Source organism: Aethina tumida, chromosome 5 (assembly GCF_024364675.1).
Source record: "Aethina tumida isolate Nest 87 chromosome 5, icAetTumi1.1, whole genome shotgun sequence".
In the NCBI taxonomy this organism is placed as follows: domain Eukaryota; kingdom Metazoa; phylum Arthropoda; class Insecta; order Coleoptera; family Nitidulidae; genus Aethina; species Aethina tumida.
Genome location: NC_065439.1, coordinates 16,320,204 through 16,336,843, shown reverse-complemented (window position 1 = coordinate 16,336,843; position 16,640 = coordinate 16,320,204). Strand labels below are relative to the sequence as shown.

General features: G+C 33.8%; 5 protein-coding genes across 6 annotated transcripts; 3 read left to right on the top strand and 2 right to left on the bottom strand.

Moving 5' to 3' along the window:
• LOC109604339 (cyclin-K) lies at window positions 1-1,575 on the top strand. Its single transcript, XM_020020857.2, has 2 exons — window positions 1-834; window positions 892-1,575. The coding sequence occupies exons 1-2, from the start codon at window positions 133-135 to the stop codon at window positions 1,339-1,341; spliced, it is 1,152 nt and encodes a 383-aa protein (XP_019876416.2). The 5' UTR covers window positions 1-132; the 3' UTR covers window positions 1,342-1,575.
• Window positions 1,434-4,944, bottom strand: LOC109604338 (interaptin). Its single transcript, XM_020020856.2, has 6 exons — window positions 4,770-4,944; window positions 4,408-4,717; window positions 4,082-4,356; window positions 1,796-4,024; window positions 1,632-1,742; window positions 1,434-1,579 (listed from the first exon to the last, which is right to left on the bottom strand). The coding sequence occupies exons 1-6, from the start codon at window positions 4,887-4,889 to the stop codon at window positions 1,502-1,504; spliced, it is 3,123 nt and encodes a 1,040-aa protein (XP_019876415.1). The 5' UTR covers window positions 4,890-4,944; the 3' UTR covers window positions 1,434-1,501.
• A 668-nt stretch (window positions 4,945-5,612) lies between these two features.
• LOC109604332 (uncharacterized) lies at window positions 5,613-14,463 on the top strand. 2 transcript variants are annotated; one of them, XM_049967200.1, is made up of 7 exons: window positions 9,428-9,760; window positions 9,832-10,019; window positions 10,075-10,155; window positions 10,206-10,436; window positions 10,750-10,928; window positions 12,745-13,138; window positions 13,199-14,463. In XM_049967200.1, the coding sequence occupies exons 1-7, from the start codon at window positions 9,705-9,707 to the stop codon at window positions 14,356-14,358; spliced, it is 2,289 nt and encodes a 762-aa protein (XP_049823157.1). In that variant the 5' UTR covers window positions 9,428-9,704; the 3' UTR covers window positions 14,359-14,463. The 2 variants fall into 2 exon arrangements, with proteins under 2 accessions (XP_019876407.2, XP_049823157.1); XM_020020848.2 differs by lacking the exons at window positions 9,428-9,760; window positions 9,832-10,019; window positions 10,075-10,155; window positions 10,206-10,436; window positions 10,750-10,928 and adding exons at window positions 5,613-6,238; window positions 11,860-11,900.
• LOC109604334 (uncharacterized) lies at window positions 6,632-8,776 on the top strand. The gene is made up of 4 exons (XM_049967201.1): window positions 6,632-6,795; window positions 6,940-7,545; window positions 7,608-7,738; window positions 7,860-8,776. Exons 1-4 carry the CDS (start codon window positions 6,706-6,708, stop codon window positions 8,116-8,118), a joined length of 1,086 nt encoding a protein of 361 aa, XP_049823158.1. The 5' UTR covers window positions 6,632-6,705; the 3' UTR covers window positions 8,119-8,776.
• Window positions 14,460-16,520, bottom strand: LOC109604331 (transmembrane protein 59-like). Its single transcript, XM_020020847.2, has 3 exons — window positions 16,315-16,520; window positions 16,152-16,257; window positions 14,460-15,260 (listed from the first exon to the last, which is right to left on the bottom strand). The coding sequence occupies exons 1-3, from the start codon at window positions 16,438-16,440 to the stop codon at window positions 14,698-14,700; spliced, it is 795 nt and encodes a 264-aa protein (XP_019876406.2). The 5' UTR covers window positions 16,441-16,520; the 3' UTR covers window positions 14,460-14,697.
• Between the last annotated feature and the right edge of the window lie 120 nt (window positions 16,521-16,640).

Here is a 16,640-nt window from a genome sequence, read left to right as displayed (position 1 = left end):
TGTGTATATAACCTAAGAAATGTAAAATTGTGACACAGATTTGTTGATGTTTGTTTTGCACTTATGATCCGACTTTTTCCAAAATATAATCAGTTTTTCTAGTACTGTGGCATAATAAATCAATCATTAACTATGCCTGGGTGGTACTACGAAAAGCGTGAGCTGAGGGTAACTCCCTCATCGTTGGAAGGAATAGATTACAACACGGAGATGCGGTACCGTAAGGAAGGGGCCCGTTTTATCATAGACATGGGTTTAAAAATGGACCTTGGGTACAACACTACAGCCACTGGTGTTGTTTACTTTCACAGATTTTACATGTTTCATTCATTCAAGCAGTTTCCGAGATATGTGACTGCTTGTTGTTGTTTGTTTTTGGCTGGCAAAGTTGAAGAGACACCGAAGAAATGTAAAGATATTATAAAGACTGCTAGAAGTTTGCTGACTGACAGTAAATTTGCAACATTTGGGGATGATCCCAAAGAAGAAGTGATGACTTTGGAAAGAATTCTTTTGCAGACCATTAAATTTGATTTACAAGTTGAACATCCTTACAGCTACTTATTGAAGTACGCCAAGTGTTTGAAGGGAGACAAAACAAAGCTGAATAAAATGGTGCAAATGGCTTGGACTTTTGTCAATGACAGTTTATGCACCACACTAGCCCTACAGTGGGAACCAGAAATTATTGCAGTGGCATTAATGTATCTGGCAGGAAAGTTAAGCCAGTTTGATGTTATTGACTGGGTAGGGAGGACTCCAAAGCACTTGAGGTGGTGGGACATGTTTGTTGAGGATGTTACAATGGACTTGTTGGAGGATATTTGTCATCAAGTGAGTAAAAATATAATTTGTATATTATTGTCATCTTAAATAATATTTTCTTGCCAGGTTTTGGATTTGTATTCACAAACGCCGGCTTCGTCACAAGACAGCCCTCCGCCTTCACAGCGTCGTCCAACGCCTCCACCACCGGCTACGCCGCGTCCATCCAACGGCCAACCGAAACCGGTATCGCCCGAACAACCGCCACCACTCAACACAAAAATTCCACCGCCATCGGACCTTCCGCCATACATGTACGGTACATTCACCGGCGCTCCGCCACCGGTGCCCGGATTCCCATATTCCACTCCATTGACGGCACCGCCGGTACCACCACACCTCGCAGCTCCACCACCGGGACCGCCGCCAAATATTGCGGCTCCACCACCGGCCGTTTTTCCGTTCGTACATCCGCCACCGTTCGCGCCGCCCGGCGTAGCGCCCGGGCCTGCGTTCTATCAACCGACGCCGCCGCCAAATCCGCCCCACAGGCAGTTCTACCCGCCCACTCAGTAAACAAATAATGTGATTTTTATATTACATTTTTTGAAGTCTTCTGAGGAATTTTATTTTAGAATGGATGATTTAAGTAAGTGATAAATCGTAAAAATAAGTTATAAATTTATTTTATATAAAACGTGTATGAAACATGAAATTGTAAATAAATTAATGTAAATCAATAAAAATCTGGTTCATTCAAAGTCTTAACGAGTTTTAGTTTCCTCATCTCGGCCTTTTTCATTAGTTTTTCCACCTAAAATCCAACAAAGATTAACTAAAGTACGTCCAAGAGAAAATTTAAGTACCTCCTTGTCGGTTTTATTAAATGTTTTGCATATTTTCTGACTGGATCCGTTGATAGTCTCCAAGGCCCGCAGAAATTCATTGGTTCTTTCTTGAAATTTTGCATTACTCTTCTGTGAAAGTGTATAATTTAATATGAGTGAATCCTTGGCTAGACTCAACTTACCCTCACTTGGTTCACAGCTTCTTCAACAACCTGTCTACACTCCTGCTCCCTTTGATCCACAACCCTTTTCAATTCCATGTTATTTACTTGGAAATTGTGCGCAGTTTTCTTTTTCAGTTCCACATTTTCCAGCTCCAGATCGCTCAACTTTTCCTTTAGTTCTGCGTTCACTATCTCCAAATCCCGCATTTTCTGCGCACATTCGGCCAACAGTTGTCCGATTTGCTTCCTGACGTTCAGCTCCTGAGCTTTGTATCTCTCGTTTTCCTCCTGATACACCTTCACCGTCTCCGTATATTTATTCTCGATGCTTGAAACGGTTTTGGCCAATTCCTTCTGGTACTGATCCTGCAGCTCCAGCTCGCGTTTTAACACTTCCGCTTGTATGACACTGTGGTCCGGCTTAGTCGTGTCATTTTTATCGTCGGCTTCGAGCATTTCGTTTTTCAGGCTACGTCTGACCTTGTCTTTCAACTCTAACTCTTTGGTCAGACGATCAACTTCGATCTTCAGTGTTCTGATCACCTTAGCGATCTTTTTGCTCTCTTCCTTGAACAGATTGATTTGTTCGTCTCTGTCGGCCAGCTCAGCCTTCAACTTCTCAATTATGTTTTCGTTAGGCAATCCTTTCTTAACGGCCAATTCGTATTGGAGTTTATTAATTTTCGCATTAGATTCGATCAATTGTTGTTGGAAACACTCGAAAATCGAGGCGTAATTCTCCTTATCTCTGACAAATACTTCGATCTGCTGCTCGCGTTGCTTTAATTCGTTTCTTAATTTTGATATGTCCACCTGGTCACTGGCCAAATTCTTCAACCGTTCTTCAGTTAATTCCTTCCGTAATTTGTGGACTTCGTCTTTCGTTTTGGTCAGAGACTCGTCCAAAACTTTACACGCATTCTGTGCTTTTGCATGATAACTATCTTGTTTCTCGTTTTCTTTTATTAATTTATCACGTTCTTGAGTGAGGCGTTCGATTTCCGCTTTACAATTTTGTAGTTCGAATTGTATATTGCACAACTCGCCTTCTGATAAAGTTTTACCACTGTTCAACTCTTGGATTTGTTCCTTAAGACGATTAATTTCGGTTTGGGTGTCGGTTAGTTTCTTGAGGGTGACACTGTATAGTTCTTTGTATTCCTTTTCGTCCGATACAGAATTGGTTAAGTTCTGCTTCTTTGAAAACTTGACAAAATCTAGTTGTTTGTTCCAGCCCAATAGTTTTTCTTCAATTGTGAACTTTTCAACATTCCCTTCTTTTATCATTCTTATCAGCTCCTCCACTTCTGTTTTTACAATAAGTACAACTTTAGGATTGTCAATGTCTGAGCCACTGTTTTCTTTTAAATTAGCCAGCAGTTGAGACATTTGATTATTAAAAGACTCCTGGCTAGAAATTAATTGTACCTTCAATGATTCAATCTCTGATTTGGCGTCAGTTATTGTTTTATCCTTTACATTAAGATCATTTTTGTATTTGCTAATCATACTTTCTAGTCCAGCTTTTTCCAATTTTAATTCAGATATATTCTTTTCAAGATCTGTAACTTTTTTTAAAGCAGCACACAATTCTTCGGTCATTTCGCCGAGGCGAGGATAATCATATTTCTGCGCCATGCTATCCAGATTATCCCTGGTTGTGGTCAGAAGTTGCTCTACTTGTTCCAATTGCCTTTGTTGTAGTTTGCTGTTTATAGCTCTGAAGTCCACAATCTGAGAATCTTTCTCACTAATTAATCTATTTAAGTGTTTCAGTTCACCTTGCATAATCAAGAGTTGTTGCATATGGTTGATGTCACCACATTCATTTACAGGCATGTTTAAAACATGAGATTTTAAATTTCTGTATTCAATAAGTTCAATGAAGTCAGTCTCATAAAATGCTGTTTTAGCTGTCAATGTTTCAATTTCTGTAGATTTGTCCAACAGCATTCTTTTAAGTTTTTCCAATTGTACTAATAAACTGTCATAATCTGCAGGGTTTCTTTTAAAACTTTCTACACTTAAAATGGGGTCATTATTTTCAAATTGTCTAACTCTTTCTTTAAAGTGATTAAGCTCTTGTTCCACTTTTTCAAGTACAGTCAACAATTCTTTATTTTCTTTGTTTGTACTTTCAACAAGCTGTGAATATTTAGCTATTCTTGAATTTAAATCATCCTCAATTTCATTTTTCAATTGCATTAATTTATTCAAATCATTTTTTAAAGTTTTACTCTCATTTTCCTAAAAATAAGAATACATGATGAACTGTTATAACTTATAATTTTAAATACAACTTACATAATGTTCTGTTTTCTTAGTTTGTTCTTCAAGTTTTGCCTCTAATTTGTTAATTTGAGATATGTGAACCCTGTGCAGTTCATCTGATTCAAATCTTCTATTGTTCATTGTTAAAGGATTACATTCGGCAACTTTTAACTGTAATTCATTTATTGTATTTTTGTATGTTGCCACTTCAATTTTATACTCTTCAATGAGTTCTTTTAAACCAAAAATTTCACTTTCCTTAGTTTTTACAACTTTTTTGTACTCATTGATGAATTCAGTCTTTTCAACTGAAATTTCAACATATAATTATTGCTTACATATATTTTATAATAGTTTACCTAATAAAGCTTCTGCATTTTTAACAGATTCCTTGACTTGTTGCAGTTCAGCTTCACCTACAAAAAGTCTGTTTTTTAATTCATCAACCTCCTTTTTCTTCTCTAATTTAAAGCCATTGTATTCCAGCTTGAGTGCCTCAATTTCTCTAACTTTAACTTCATACAATACTTTCAACTGTTCATTAGGCATGGCATCTCTATAATCTTTATTAACACCACTCATGGATGCAACAGATACGTTGGTTGATGAAGCGATGGAACTGTCGTCGTAGTTGAAGTCATCCAACGCTTTGTGCAATATGTTTTGCAGCTGTAAGAGGAAAGTATTAGCTCCTTTTCTTTTTTTACAATTGGATTCCAACCTCTTCGCGACGTCGGATTTGATCCTCCAAATCTTCATCCTCCTCGTTGTTTTGTGAGCTGTTCAATTGGAAGTCGGCACCTTGAAACAGGCTTTGAGTCGGATTATCGATTTCCGACATGGTTTATTAGTTTTTAACTGCACATTCAAACTTAATGACTTTTTCTACGGTTTAAATATTTGATAGATGTCAACAGGTTAAAAATCAAATTTGATTGGTTGAAGTAGTTAAAAAGTCACATATAAAGTAAAAAAACTACCGTTTTTGTTTAGAAGAAGTAGGAATATTTTAATAACAATAAGAGAGAAAGGGATGGTCGCTGAGACATTTGATCTACCAAATTTTTCAAAGGCGGTGATAATTGTTTTTATGTTTATAAGTTATTTGTTGAACTTGTTCTTGCTCCAAACTTTTTTTTTTAAATTAATCTGTTTGTGCTATAGTTGCGTTTTACTTTGTCTTACAATAATCAAGAGTTGTTGATGATTTATGTCACCACATTCATTTTAAAATATTACAAATATAGTTAAAATATTAATAAATCTACCGAAGTTATTCACATAATATTTTATTTTCAATATATATTTCAATTTTTCTAAACTTATACAAAAGCATTAAAATATTTCAAAATGTGTGTAATTTATTTTAAATTTTTCCGCACTTAAATTAGAATTATTATTTGCAAACATAACTTTTTCTTGAAATTGATTAAGGTCTTGTTTAAATTTTTTAAATATAGTTAACAATTCTTTATTTCGTACATTCGACATTTCGATTAAATGTACTCGTTACCATAGAAATAATGCTCTGTTCGCTTACCTAACCTTATTTTCTTGATGTATAAATGATCTAATGAAAGCAAATACAATAACGGTCGAAACAGTGTTTTAAATATTTATTTAACAAATAATTAATAATGGATGAAGAATTAGAAAAAGCAATTCGAAAAGTGGGCTATGCGACGAGGTATTGCCGTTATCCAAGGTGTACCAACACCTATACAATACTTCCAGGGGATATGGACAAATCTTTTTGCGTACGTAGGCCCTTCTTTTCGGCGCCGAAGGACCCCGCTACCAGAAAAAAATGGTTTGATATCTGCGGACAGACGTACAGTCCGACTCGAACGATTCACGTGTGTGCGGATCATTTCAGTCCAGAGGACATTGTTCATGACTCGTTTCGAAGACGACTGAAACGTGGAACTGTGCCGCTTCCACCTCCTTGGTCTCTGGATTTTGTTGAAACGCCAAAAGTTGAGAGATTAGAAATTGTAAAGGATAGAAGTGATAAGAACTTTCTACAGAAAGAGAATATGGATATACTTCGTGGGCTATTAGAAACTACCGAGGGCGTACCCAGGAAAAGGATGTCACAGGCTGATCTCATGTCTTTGCCTGTACCTCCTTTAGTAATAATCAAACCTCCGCAAAAACCAAAAGATTTTTCTTACTGGAAGGAGTTTTTGGGTTTGTATTTTTTATCAAAATGATATCACAGAGAAACACCTGCCAATGATTTCACCTTAAAATAAAGATTTCATGTAGCGAGAATTTGCCGCTCTTTAATGTTAAATAATATGAAAATTGTAAAATGAGTGGTTATGACTACTGTGAGATAGAGGGCATTGTTTTATAATAGAGAAATTCAGTTTAATTTTGTGAACAATAAAGTGATTCATGGGGCCATCCACGAAGTATAGATATAAGGAGTCCGAACGGTATAGGCTCTTCCGCAGTATTCGTGGTATACAATATTAAACCCAGATCATAGTTCTCTTTTCTGCCACTGGCTGCGCAAATGTTCAGGACGTACCGATGTTATTATTATTATCACACGTAAATACGCGCTGGCTCGCGAATGTTGAAATTATTAAAATTATAAAACTAAGTATAAAATAGTAATTTAATTCTTTAAAAATAGTCTTAATAAAAAAATGGGAAGGTGTTGTGCTGTTCATGGTTGCCTCAGTGGCCGAAAGGCAAGTGGAAATGCAGGGAAAGTGGGTTTATTCAAAGTGCCAAAAGTGAGTAACCTAAAAATAATATTAAAAATCAGTGTTGTTAATAAATATTTTATTTATACATTTGCGTTATATTAAAATATAATTTGAAAAATATTATTATTTTATGTATCTTGTGTAATTAAGAAGTAATTATTTTTTTTATAGGATGATGAAATGCGTAAGAAATGGAGCTTTGCTGTTAATCAAGATTTAAAAACTACTAGTTACGTATGCGAATTACATTTTAATCCTGAAGATGTGATTAAAAGTAATCAGGAGATTTTAGCGGATGGTAGTATATATGTGTATGAGTACGAGAAAGTTCATTTACGAAAAAAAGCTGAACCAAAGTGTAATAGAGCTAATAACGATAAAGAAAATAATGATAGCTTGCTATCAGATGATGTTTCTCTAAATACTTCTGATATAATTATCAAGGATGAAGTTAGTGACATTAGCTTACATGCTATTGAGACAAGTATTGTTAATGAACTCCTAAACAAAGTAATTGGGCCTGAGACAATTAATGTGTCTGAGACAACGAATGAGCCTGAGACATCAAATGAGCCTGAGACATCGAATGAGCCTGAGACAATCAATGAGCCTGAGAAGTTTTCTTTTCATTTCATAAAGAAAACTCTGGAAGCTCAACCACTACGCAAAAATTGGAGTTGGACAATAATTAAAAATGCGATTATTTCTTTATCATATAAAAATTCGAAATTGGAACTAGTTTGTCATGCAAAAATTGATATAAATTTAAAAGTTACAGTAAGAAGCTGAAATAGAATTAATGACTTGAATAGCACTATGAAATTATTACTATGTTATAGATTACCAATGCAAAAACAAATATTCTGATTGATATGGGTGTGAATATCTCTTCAATGGATTGCGTTTCACAATTAATGAGCGGTTTGGAAAGAACCTTTTTTTGTAGTGGAACTGGCTATGATGAGGAAAAGTAAATATAAACACAGACACATTAATTAATCAATAATAAATAATACAATCACTCTCTGACAAATAAGATCTCAAATACTAAGTTAAAAATTGCATTGGTACCTTGTTTTTTATTTTTGTAGATGCTCACAAGTTTGTGCTGGTATATTATCGCCCAATGAAATGTATAAGAAAAAAGTACAGGACCACAGGTGCATTGCCTGTCGAAAATTAAGACGTTTGATTCAAAAACACAAGAAGGATACAAATTATGAAGCTCGATGGATGAATGTGAAACATAATCAAGTTGTTCAGCAGGTAATGTTTTGGCTTGATTTAATTCTTGGTGCAACCAAATATCTTGCTAATTATAACTTTAAACTCAGTGGATCCAAGATATGAACACGATTATGATATTGCTGAAACGAGCGACTTTGTAATTTCGTGGATTGCGGGATATGTGGCCCGTAAAGTGAGTCGATTCGCCAATTGTTTTGAGTGCTCGGAATCTTTACAGTCAAATGGATTTAAGGCTCGTGACAAATTTATACGATACATGGATAAAGGCGCTTTAATTTATCCAAGCGATCAATTATTTAATTTAATCACGAGTTTAGAAGAAATTGTACTAATGGTAGTTGGCACAAAGACAGTGATACAATGTTTGAGATATTAGATGACGTATCTAAAAGAAATATCTCAATTTTTGTTGGCTGTGATGAGCATAAAAAAGAATTAACGAAAAAAATAATTAACAATTTCTTAATAATGCAGGGCCACTTTCTTGTAAAATGTTTTAATAAAAGTGCGACGGCGAGAAAAGTTAAATCAAAAAAAGCTAGAAAGAATTCCAAATTACTATAACTTACGTTTATCATTAAAAGAAAAAAATTAATCACCTTAACTTAAATGATAATTTAAACTTTTTTACAGCGAAGAGAAATTTCCACAAGTGTACTTGTCAAATCTAAATTGTTTAGTATTTAAATGTTAAATCTTTTATTTATAACTAATACGATTAATAAATACTGAAATTAATAGGCATTTAACAATTTTAGATTTTATATTCACTACTTAATTTACAGAAACTATTTTTAATTTCTTGACTTTACTTATAGTTTGTTTAATAATTTTACACGTAGAGACAAAAAATAAACTATAATTCTAATTCTTAAAAACCTGTTGATAACATTAATTTATTTTTTTAATAATATAGTTTGGTGCAAGTTAATTGTATTTATTTATTTACTAATAACATTTTTTTAGCTTTGCAGATTATACCTTTATACTTTATACTTTCGGTATCGTTGGAACGGAAGTGCTTGAGAAGTTCCTAAAAATTTCCTGAAATTTACATTTTATTTCACATTTTTCGAAATAATATTTTCAGAGCTGTCAGTATCAACAAGATTACCCGCGTAAGGATTTAAACGAGTACTTCTTCAAAACTGGCGCGCTCTACCGGTAAAAAATTCTGTCCCCTAAACTGCTACCATTTATTCAACATTACGTTCGGACTCCTTATATCTATACTTCGTGCATGGGGCCATTTCGAAAAATGTGAAATAAAATGTAAGTTTCAGGAAACATTCGCGAGCCAGCGCGTATTTACGTGTGATAATAATAATAACATCGGTACGTCCTGAACATTTGCGCAGCCAGTGGCAGAAAATAGAACTATGATCTGGGTTTAATACAGGGCTAGGAAACTAATGGGTAAAATGGTTCATGAATTTTTACTGCCATCTATCGGGACTCGCCATTACAATCATTTAAATTTCCACCAATCAGAAACAGCTCTCCCTTCTGCCAGTCTATCTATCCAGAAAGAAGCGTTATTCCCAAATTGAGTTATCGTCGGTTTTGATAATCTTTGTTTAGCGTTGCTTATTTCCATCAGGTGCGCGTTTTTTTTAAGGATTTACCCCTCTCAATTGTGTTATTTGTGTTGTTTGTGTTAGCGTCCTTTTTATTTATATTTTATAACTATGGGAAGAGTAAAACCATGCTGTGTACCTGGGTGTAACGATAGAAAGACAAAAAGGTAATATTAACCATTAATAATCATTAAATATTATATTCTGTAAATAGTAAACCATGTAATTTAAATTATAGATACAGCATTACTACTAATAAAAAAACTCGCCCTATTTGGCTTCAAAGAATTAATAATGAGAAACTTTCCCAATTGGATGATAAACAAATAGGAAATTACCTTATTTGTGGTTTACATTTTGAGGATAGCTGCAAAGAAGCTAATGAAAAACTACGAATTGGAGCCTTACCATCACTTCATTTACCTGGTAATTTTTAGTATTAGAGTTAAGTTTGAATGTTCTTTAAATATATTTTTTGTAGGATACGTAAAAACGCAAAATGATAATTTTTTGCCTCCATCCCCTCCTGAAACCCTTACATCAACTCCTAAAAAAATAAAAGGTGACTTTTTTTTTCAAATACATGACATAAATTAATCATATTTATTTTAGAAAATGTGGGTAGTACTTCTAATCTAGAATTTAGTCCTGTAAAATCAGTACTAAAACCTACAAAAAGTTATAGCAGAAAACGGGTATTCGGAGTTATGGAAGCTGATACAGAGTTAAACGTTATCCAAGAACCTGAAAATCCTTCAACTTCAAATACTTCAATGGCATCCTCCATGCTGAATTATGATACAACAATGGCAGCAGAATATCAGCAAATTCTTCCCAAAAGAAGTAAGTGTAAAATATATTAATTGCAGGGGTAGATTGTAGATACCAGTGTGTTTTTATGATTTCTCATTTTTCATTTTTTTTTTTTATTTTTATTTTTGCAGCCTTAAACCACATTGTATAACAACTTTTTTGTTTACATTCTTAAAAATATTGGTATGTTAAGAAAAGTTTTTTCATAAAAATCATATAAATTAAATTTAGAGCCATAGATTAGTTAAATTTGTCAGTTGATCAACTATAATTATCACATAATATTTTTGCTTTATTTAAAAATTTCTTATTAATTTTTTGTTAATTTAAAACTTATTTTCAGGTCCAAGGGGAGCAACCAAATTAAATAAGAAATACATTGAGTTGAAGTGCACAGTACAAAAAATTACAAGAGCAGCTAAGAGGGCACACAAAAAACATTTAGAAACAAAACAAAAATTAAAACTTATAATGGCAAATAAAAACCTCACAAATGTTTTGAAGGATGTTAATGACACCACTGTAAGTTTCATTGAGAATCAGATTCGTAACCAAAGATTGAAACCTAGAGGGAGGAGATTTACTATGGAAGATAAAATTTTTGCTTTGTCTGCATTTAAGCAGAGTGAAAAAGCGTACAGGTTCCTTTCCAAAATTTTTAGTTTACCTAGCCGTAAGACTCTTTCCAATCTCTTAAGCCAAATTCCATTCCATTGTGGAATTAATGAGAAGTTTTTTAAACATTTAAAGAGTGTGGTGGGTAAAATGAAAAAAATTGATACTTACTGTGTCCTAATGTTCGATGAAATTTTTTTGAGTAGTAGCATTTCATACAATCCCAAAAAAGATTTTGTAGAAGGTTTTATTGATTTTGGAGCCAATGATATAAGTGTATATAGTCTTTGCTTATATCTATATTTTGTGCATGGGGTCATCAATGTTTATGTTTCAATTTCAGACATTTCATGGTTAATGTCAATTTTTGAAAATGTGTTGGATTTGTGGTTCCACTGATATGGAAGTTGTGACATTTTTCTGCTTTCTATACAATCCATAGAGGTTTATTAATGAATTAGCCTTTAAGGGATGGATACTTCTATTAACTTAATGGTCACAAATAAACTAATGTAGATACAAAACATTGATAGAAGTAAGAAATGGCAAGAAAACCTGGGCATTGTGTACAGAAAACATCGCAGAATTTATAATAAACAATTTACAAATCATGCATTAAAGACTAATAATCTTAATCATGGGTTGAAAAAGAATGCGTTGCCTTTTCAACGTGAGATTAGAGTTAGAAGTTAAAAACCTTTCATTTTATTAATAATAAATTAAATTAATAAAGGTATATATATATATATATACCTTTATTAATTTAATATATATCCAGGTGTTTCTTTGTGATTATAATATAGCAAACAACTTTGTGTTAACTTATATTCCATTTCAGATAAAGGTCCATCATCATATGAAATAATCGTCGATCGATCGGTAATAAATCTGTGTTATAACTTTGTGTAAAAATATATAAATTAAGGGGCACACCTGGTGTAAATTTTTGAAAAAATAACTTACTAAAATTTTAAAGAAATACCACAAATGGTTTTTGAGTTATAGCCTACTAAAAAGTAGCTGCTCAACAGTTAGAAAATTATGTTACTATGGGATCTACCAGTGTTATTGTTTGGACTGTAATGATGAAAATATTTTGATAGATCCAATTCTTGGATGTTGCATTATTCAGTTTATTTGGTTTTTTATGTGATTAGCAATCTAGTGTGTAGCGACTTAATCAAAATAGTTGTGATGTGTGAATGAAGTGTTTCATGTATCAATTCCAGGCCTATGATTGAAAATGCATTAGAAATAAATAGACGTTTAATGGCTCCTTTTGGGTATTGGAATAAATGGGGTTATTGCATGGAGCTGCCTCAAAAGAGGGTCAATCACCTCAAAGAAGAGCTACAACAGTTCAACAGGCGCTTTTTGAAGAAGAAGTATACGGACGTAGAATGGCAGTTTAGCTCCAAATATATTTTTCAACAATGAAATCAATGTTATTACTTTTAAACGCGTTTTTCTCGAAACTATATTTTTCTGCTTCAGTTGTAATTTGAAGACAAATCATCCGTTCGTTTAATTTTTAAAAATAATTTTCGGGCAAAATCATCTTTTTTAAGTCATCATACTAGATGTGTCCCTTAATGACTTAAATAGAGTTTATATAATAGTTTGAATTAAAATTTATTTTTTCCAAACTGTTATTACCTTTAATAAGGCAGTATTGGCTAAATCATATCCAATACCCGTTATTTAATATAAATGTTTGTTTCAGTTGGCCGTTGATCCGCATTGTGCGGTAAAAAGTTGCCTCATTAACCAGGAACCCTATCACAAGTTTCCTGATCCGAAAAAGGAACCTGTCCTCTTTAAATTGTGGGTGTCGTGTTGCGGTAACGATGAACTGAACACACTACTATCAGAACGGATTTACCAGTCGAAACGAGTCTGCGCCGCCCATTTTGGACGTGGAGACAACGTGCCCACTTTGGAATTACCAGTGAAAGACAATTCAGTTGCTGTTACCGCCTTAGATGTGACCAGAGGTGCTGATGACAATGTCATAGTATATGTTGAAGACACTCAATCAAATTCTTTCGATGATGCCCTGTCTGATTCGGACGATGTAATTCCAGAAAAACGAATTAAACTAGAACCAATGGACGACGGTAACCTACTTACACACTAGTCACAAATAAATAGCTTGTAATTTTTATTTTAACTTTCAGATTATGAACAGACTGAAGATGAACTCTTTTTTATTGAACTGTATGAAGCTTTCCTGTCGGCGGAAATTCCTCTGGACAAACTGAACAACCCCGTACTCACGAACTTTTTGCAGAAATACTGCAATCGCAACCCCATTGGGGATTCGTTCCTTTATAGGACGTACGTCGACAAACTGAAAAACAGATGTTTGAAAACCATCAAACAGGATCTGCAAACGCAAAACTACATTTGGGTGAGCGTTGAGGGTGCAGTCTCAGAAACGGGCGACAACGTAATTAACGTGGTTGCTGGTGGCCTAAACGCCGATGAAATGCCCGGAAAATCGCACTTTATTAACTCGGAGGTTGTCCAGAAGTTGGATGCGCACACTGTGGCAGAAATTGTAGACTCTTCACTAGATCTAATATATGATGACAGACTTGTCAAAAGAAAAGCTTTGCATTATTTAATAGACAACACAGGTCTGTCAAAACCAGTTGGAGAAATCTTGGGCAATTCGTATCCACTACTTATTAATGTGGAATGTATGGCACACACGTTACAACGAGTCTGCAGGCTCTGTCTAGATACATACCCAGAAGTTATGTATCTGGTGTACGAAATGAACCGGTTTCTTTCGGACGCTTACAACATGGCCAAGTTCAAAAGTTTTCACACCAGCTTCGTAGATCATCCGAACATCCGTTTCGACAGACCTAGCACGTGGATTGAAGCTGCGTGTTTTTATTCGATGTACTATGAACATGTCGACAAATTTATAAAAGTACTGTCTGATAACTGTGGGAATATTAAAGAAATTTGGGCGAAGAACGGACTGAAAAGTATGTTGGCAATTATTCACACGTCTTGTGCCAATTTGATACCCGCCATTGAGCAATTGGAGTCCCAGGATCTGTTTAAAGATGCGGTGAAACATTTTAACGAGACTTTAGAAAAGGTTTTAAAATCGTTTTCCTTTAAATCGAAATTATTGGGATATATTAAGCAAACAAAAGAAGAAATAGGACATAAGGTGATTGATGAAATGGTGAAAAAGGAAGTAGATTTTACACTGAGGTATTTCCAGTATGCTCCAGTGGCCGTTCAAAAAGTACAAACTGGTTCATGCGGATCAGATTTATTCCTTTCCAACTATTATAATCCAAAGAACTGTTATTAAATAATTGTTTTTGTACCATGTATGTATTTTATTTTATATTAACAATTACAAGGCTGTATATTTTATACATATAAATATTAAAAATAAATAATTACAAACAATGAATTTTAAATATTTTATTTGAGTATTTAAAACAAATTGTAAAATTTGTGTATATATGAGATCACCAAATGAAAGTTACCGACTAGATCCATGTATTGCACACTTAGATTGTTAAATAAGCACCCTTAACAGTGCCTAAAATAATTTAAAAGCTATGAGAACGTAACTCGAGCAAATATTGCCCTAATTGAACCACATATACAAGAAATATATACATATACATGTCGTATATCTACTTTAAACAGTTTCATTCTTCATTTCCATCCATTTCATTTGGAAATTCGGAATGGTGACTTCAAAGTCAGCCTTTTCATCTATCACATCACCAATAGGCCCAACCAAAACGCCGATATCCGATACATCCACGTCCACAATGGGTTCATCGTCGACCTGTTTAGTGGCAACGCTAAGCCACAAAGCCACTAGTATGGCGGACAGAATAGCCGACACCAGTATCCATCGGGGGATTCCCGAATTTCTGGACGCGCAATCCAACCAATCGCTGCTCTCCTTCTCCACGTACCGCGTCTCTGAAAACCTTATGGGCATGGTTCGAATGTGGGTTTCGGGAATTTTGTAATCGATGTTGAAACCTATTTCCAATTGGCTTTTGATGCTTGGATCCGACATTTCGGTCTCTAGTATTTCCATGTCTGGTTCGGCCAGCACTATGGTGTTCACATCGTCATCGGGAGATATGATTAAGAAGGGGATTTCAATTTTCCATTTTTTCGCCATTTCATCGCATCCTTTGTTGCAACACTCATTCTCCTCGGTCACGGGATACGAATCCAAGCATGCTTAAATCGTGTTTTATTATTAACCTCCATTTCAAAGTGATGGAAAAAATATATATAAATACATAAGTACACTTCTGATTTACGCAAAACATACAGTGGTGGTCAGAGAAATACCACAAAATTCAAAATCAAACATTTTGTAAGATATTTCATAAAAGGGTTTAAGTTAATTTTAACATTGTGGAGGAAGTTTTAGTTTGAAGTTTCTTTTCCTGTTATGGTATAGGACCATTTGCCAACAATAATTTATCAATTATATGGATAATAATATAATTTTGTTCAAAGTTGATTAAAAGCTAAAAGATTCTCGATTGGCCAGCGTCCAAATGCAAATAAAATCTTCTGTAATCTTGATTAAAACACCAAAAAGCATCAAATTTAGTTGAATTGTAATTATTAATTGAAAAGTTACGAAATTTAATTTCAAATGACCAGACAGGTGATTATAGTGAACACAGGATACAAAATATTAATAATATTGTTTTAAAATATATTGTAATTATTTTGAATAGAATATAAAGTATTCTGATTACCTTAATGAGATATGTGCCACCACTGTATATATAATTTTATTTAATGATAATATCAATTAAAACTATATAATACTCAATACACAATTTTTTTTTCAAAAACCACTATATCAAATGTGATGAGATTTGAATAGAATAATACTTTGAATCTATTATTGGCAATTAACACAGTAGCTAGACTTATTTAATAAATAATGAATGATTGAATAAATTCATAAATTTGGATAAATATAACATTTTATTTGATATTTGATTAGATTTTTAACACACACTGTAAAAGAATTAATTTAGTAATTACTTTTATTGTACTATCAAACACAAAAGATAACACAAATAATTTAAATATCAAATTAGAACTTACAGTTATGACATTCTTTTATGGTACCATTGGGGTTTAGTTCATCCTTATATTTGTGCATGTTATAAAACCGACAACCCCTCTGACAAACAACCTGTTCATATTTCTCCTAAGGAAACACATTTTTAATAATTTTTATTTGCGTGAATAAGGTAATAGGACATACAAACTCGAGCTTGGGCAGGTTTATATTCTGACAAACGGTGGCACAATCGTTGCCATAAAGACCATTATTGTATTGATCGAGGGTGGCCACCGTTTTTAATACACACACCAGCATAAACAGCAACATTTCGGACGGTGTGCGGTGTTTTTTGGTACACCTTTGTTTTGCTTATTTTACACGGCTGACATTTCAGTAAACAATTTCGACGCTGCAACGGTGTTGCCAAAAGTTGCTCACATCACAGAACACCCATGCTCACATGCAGCGTTGTCACTTATTTTTTGAGGGTAAATTTTATTCAATGTAACATCACTTTTTTTTATTCA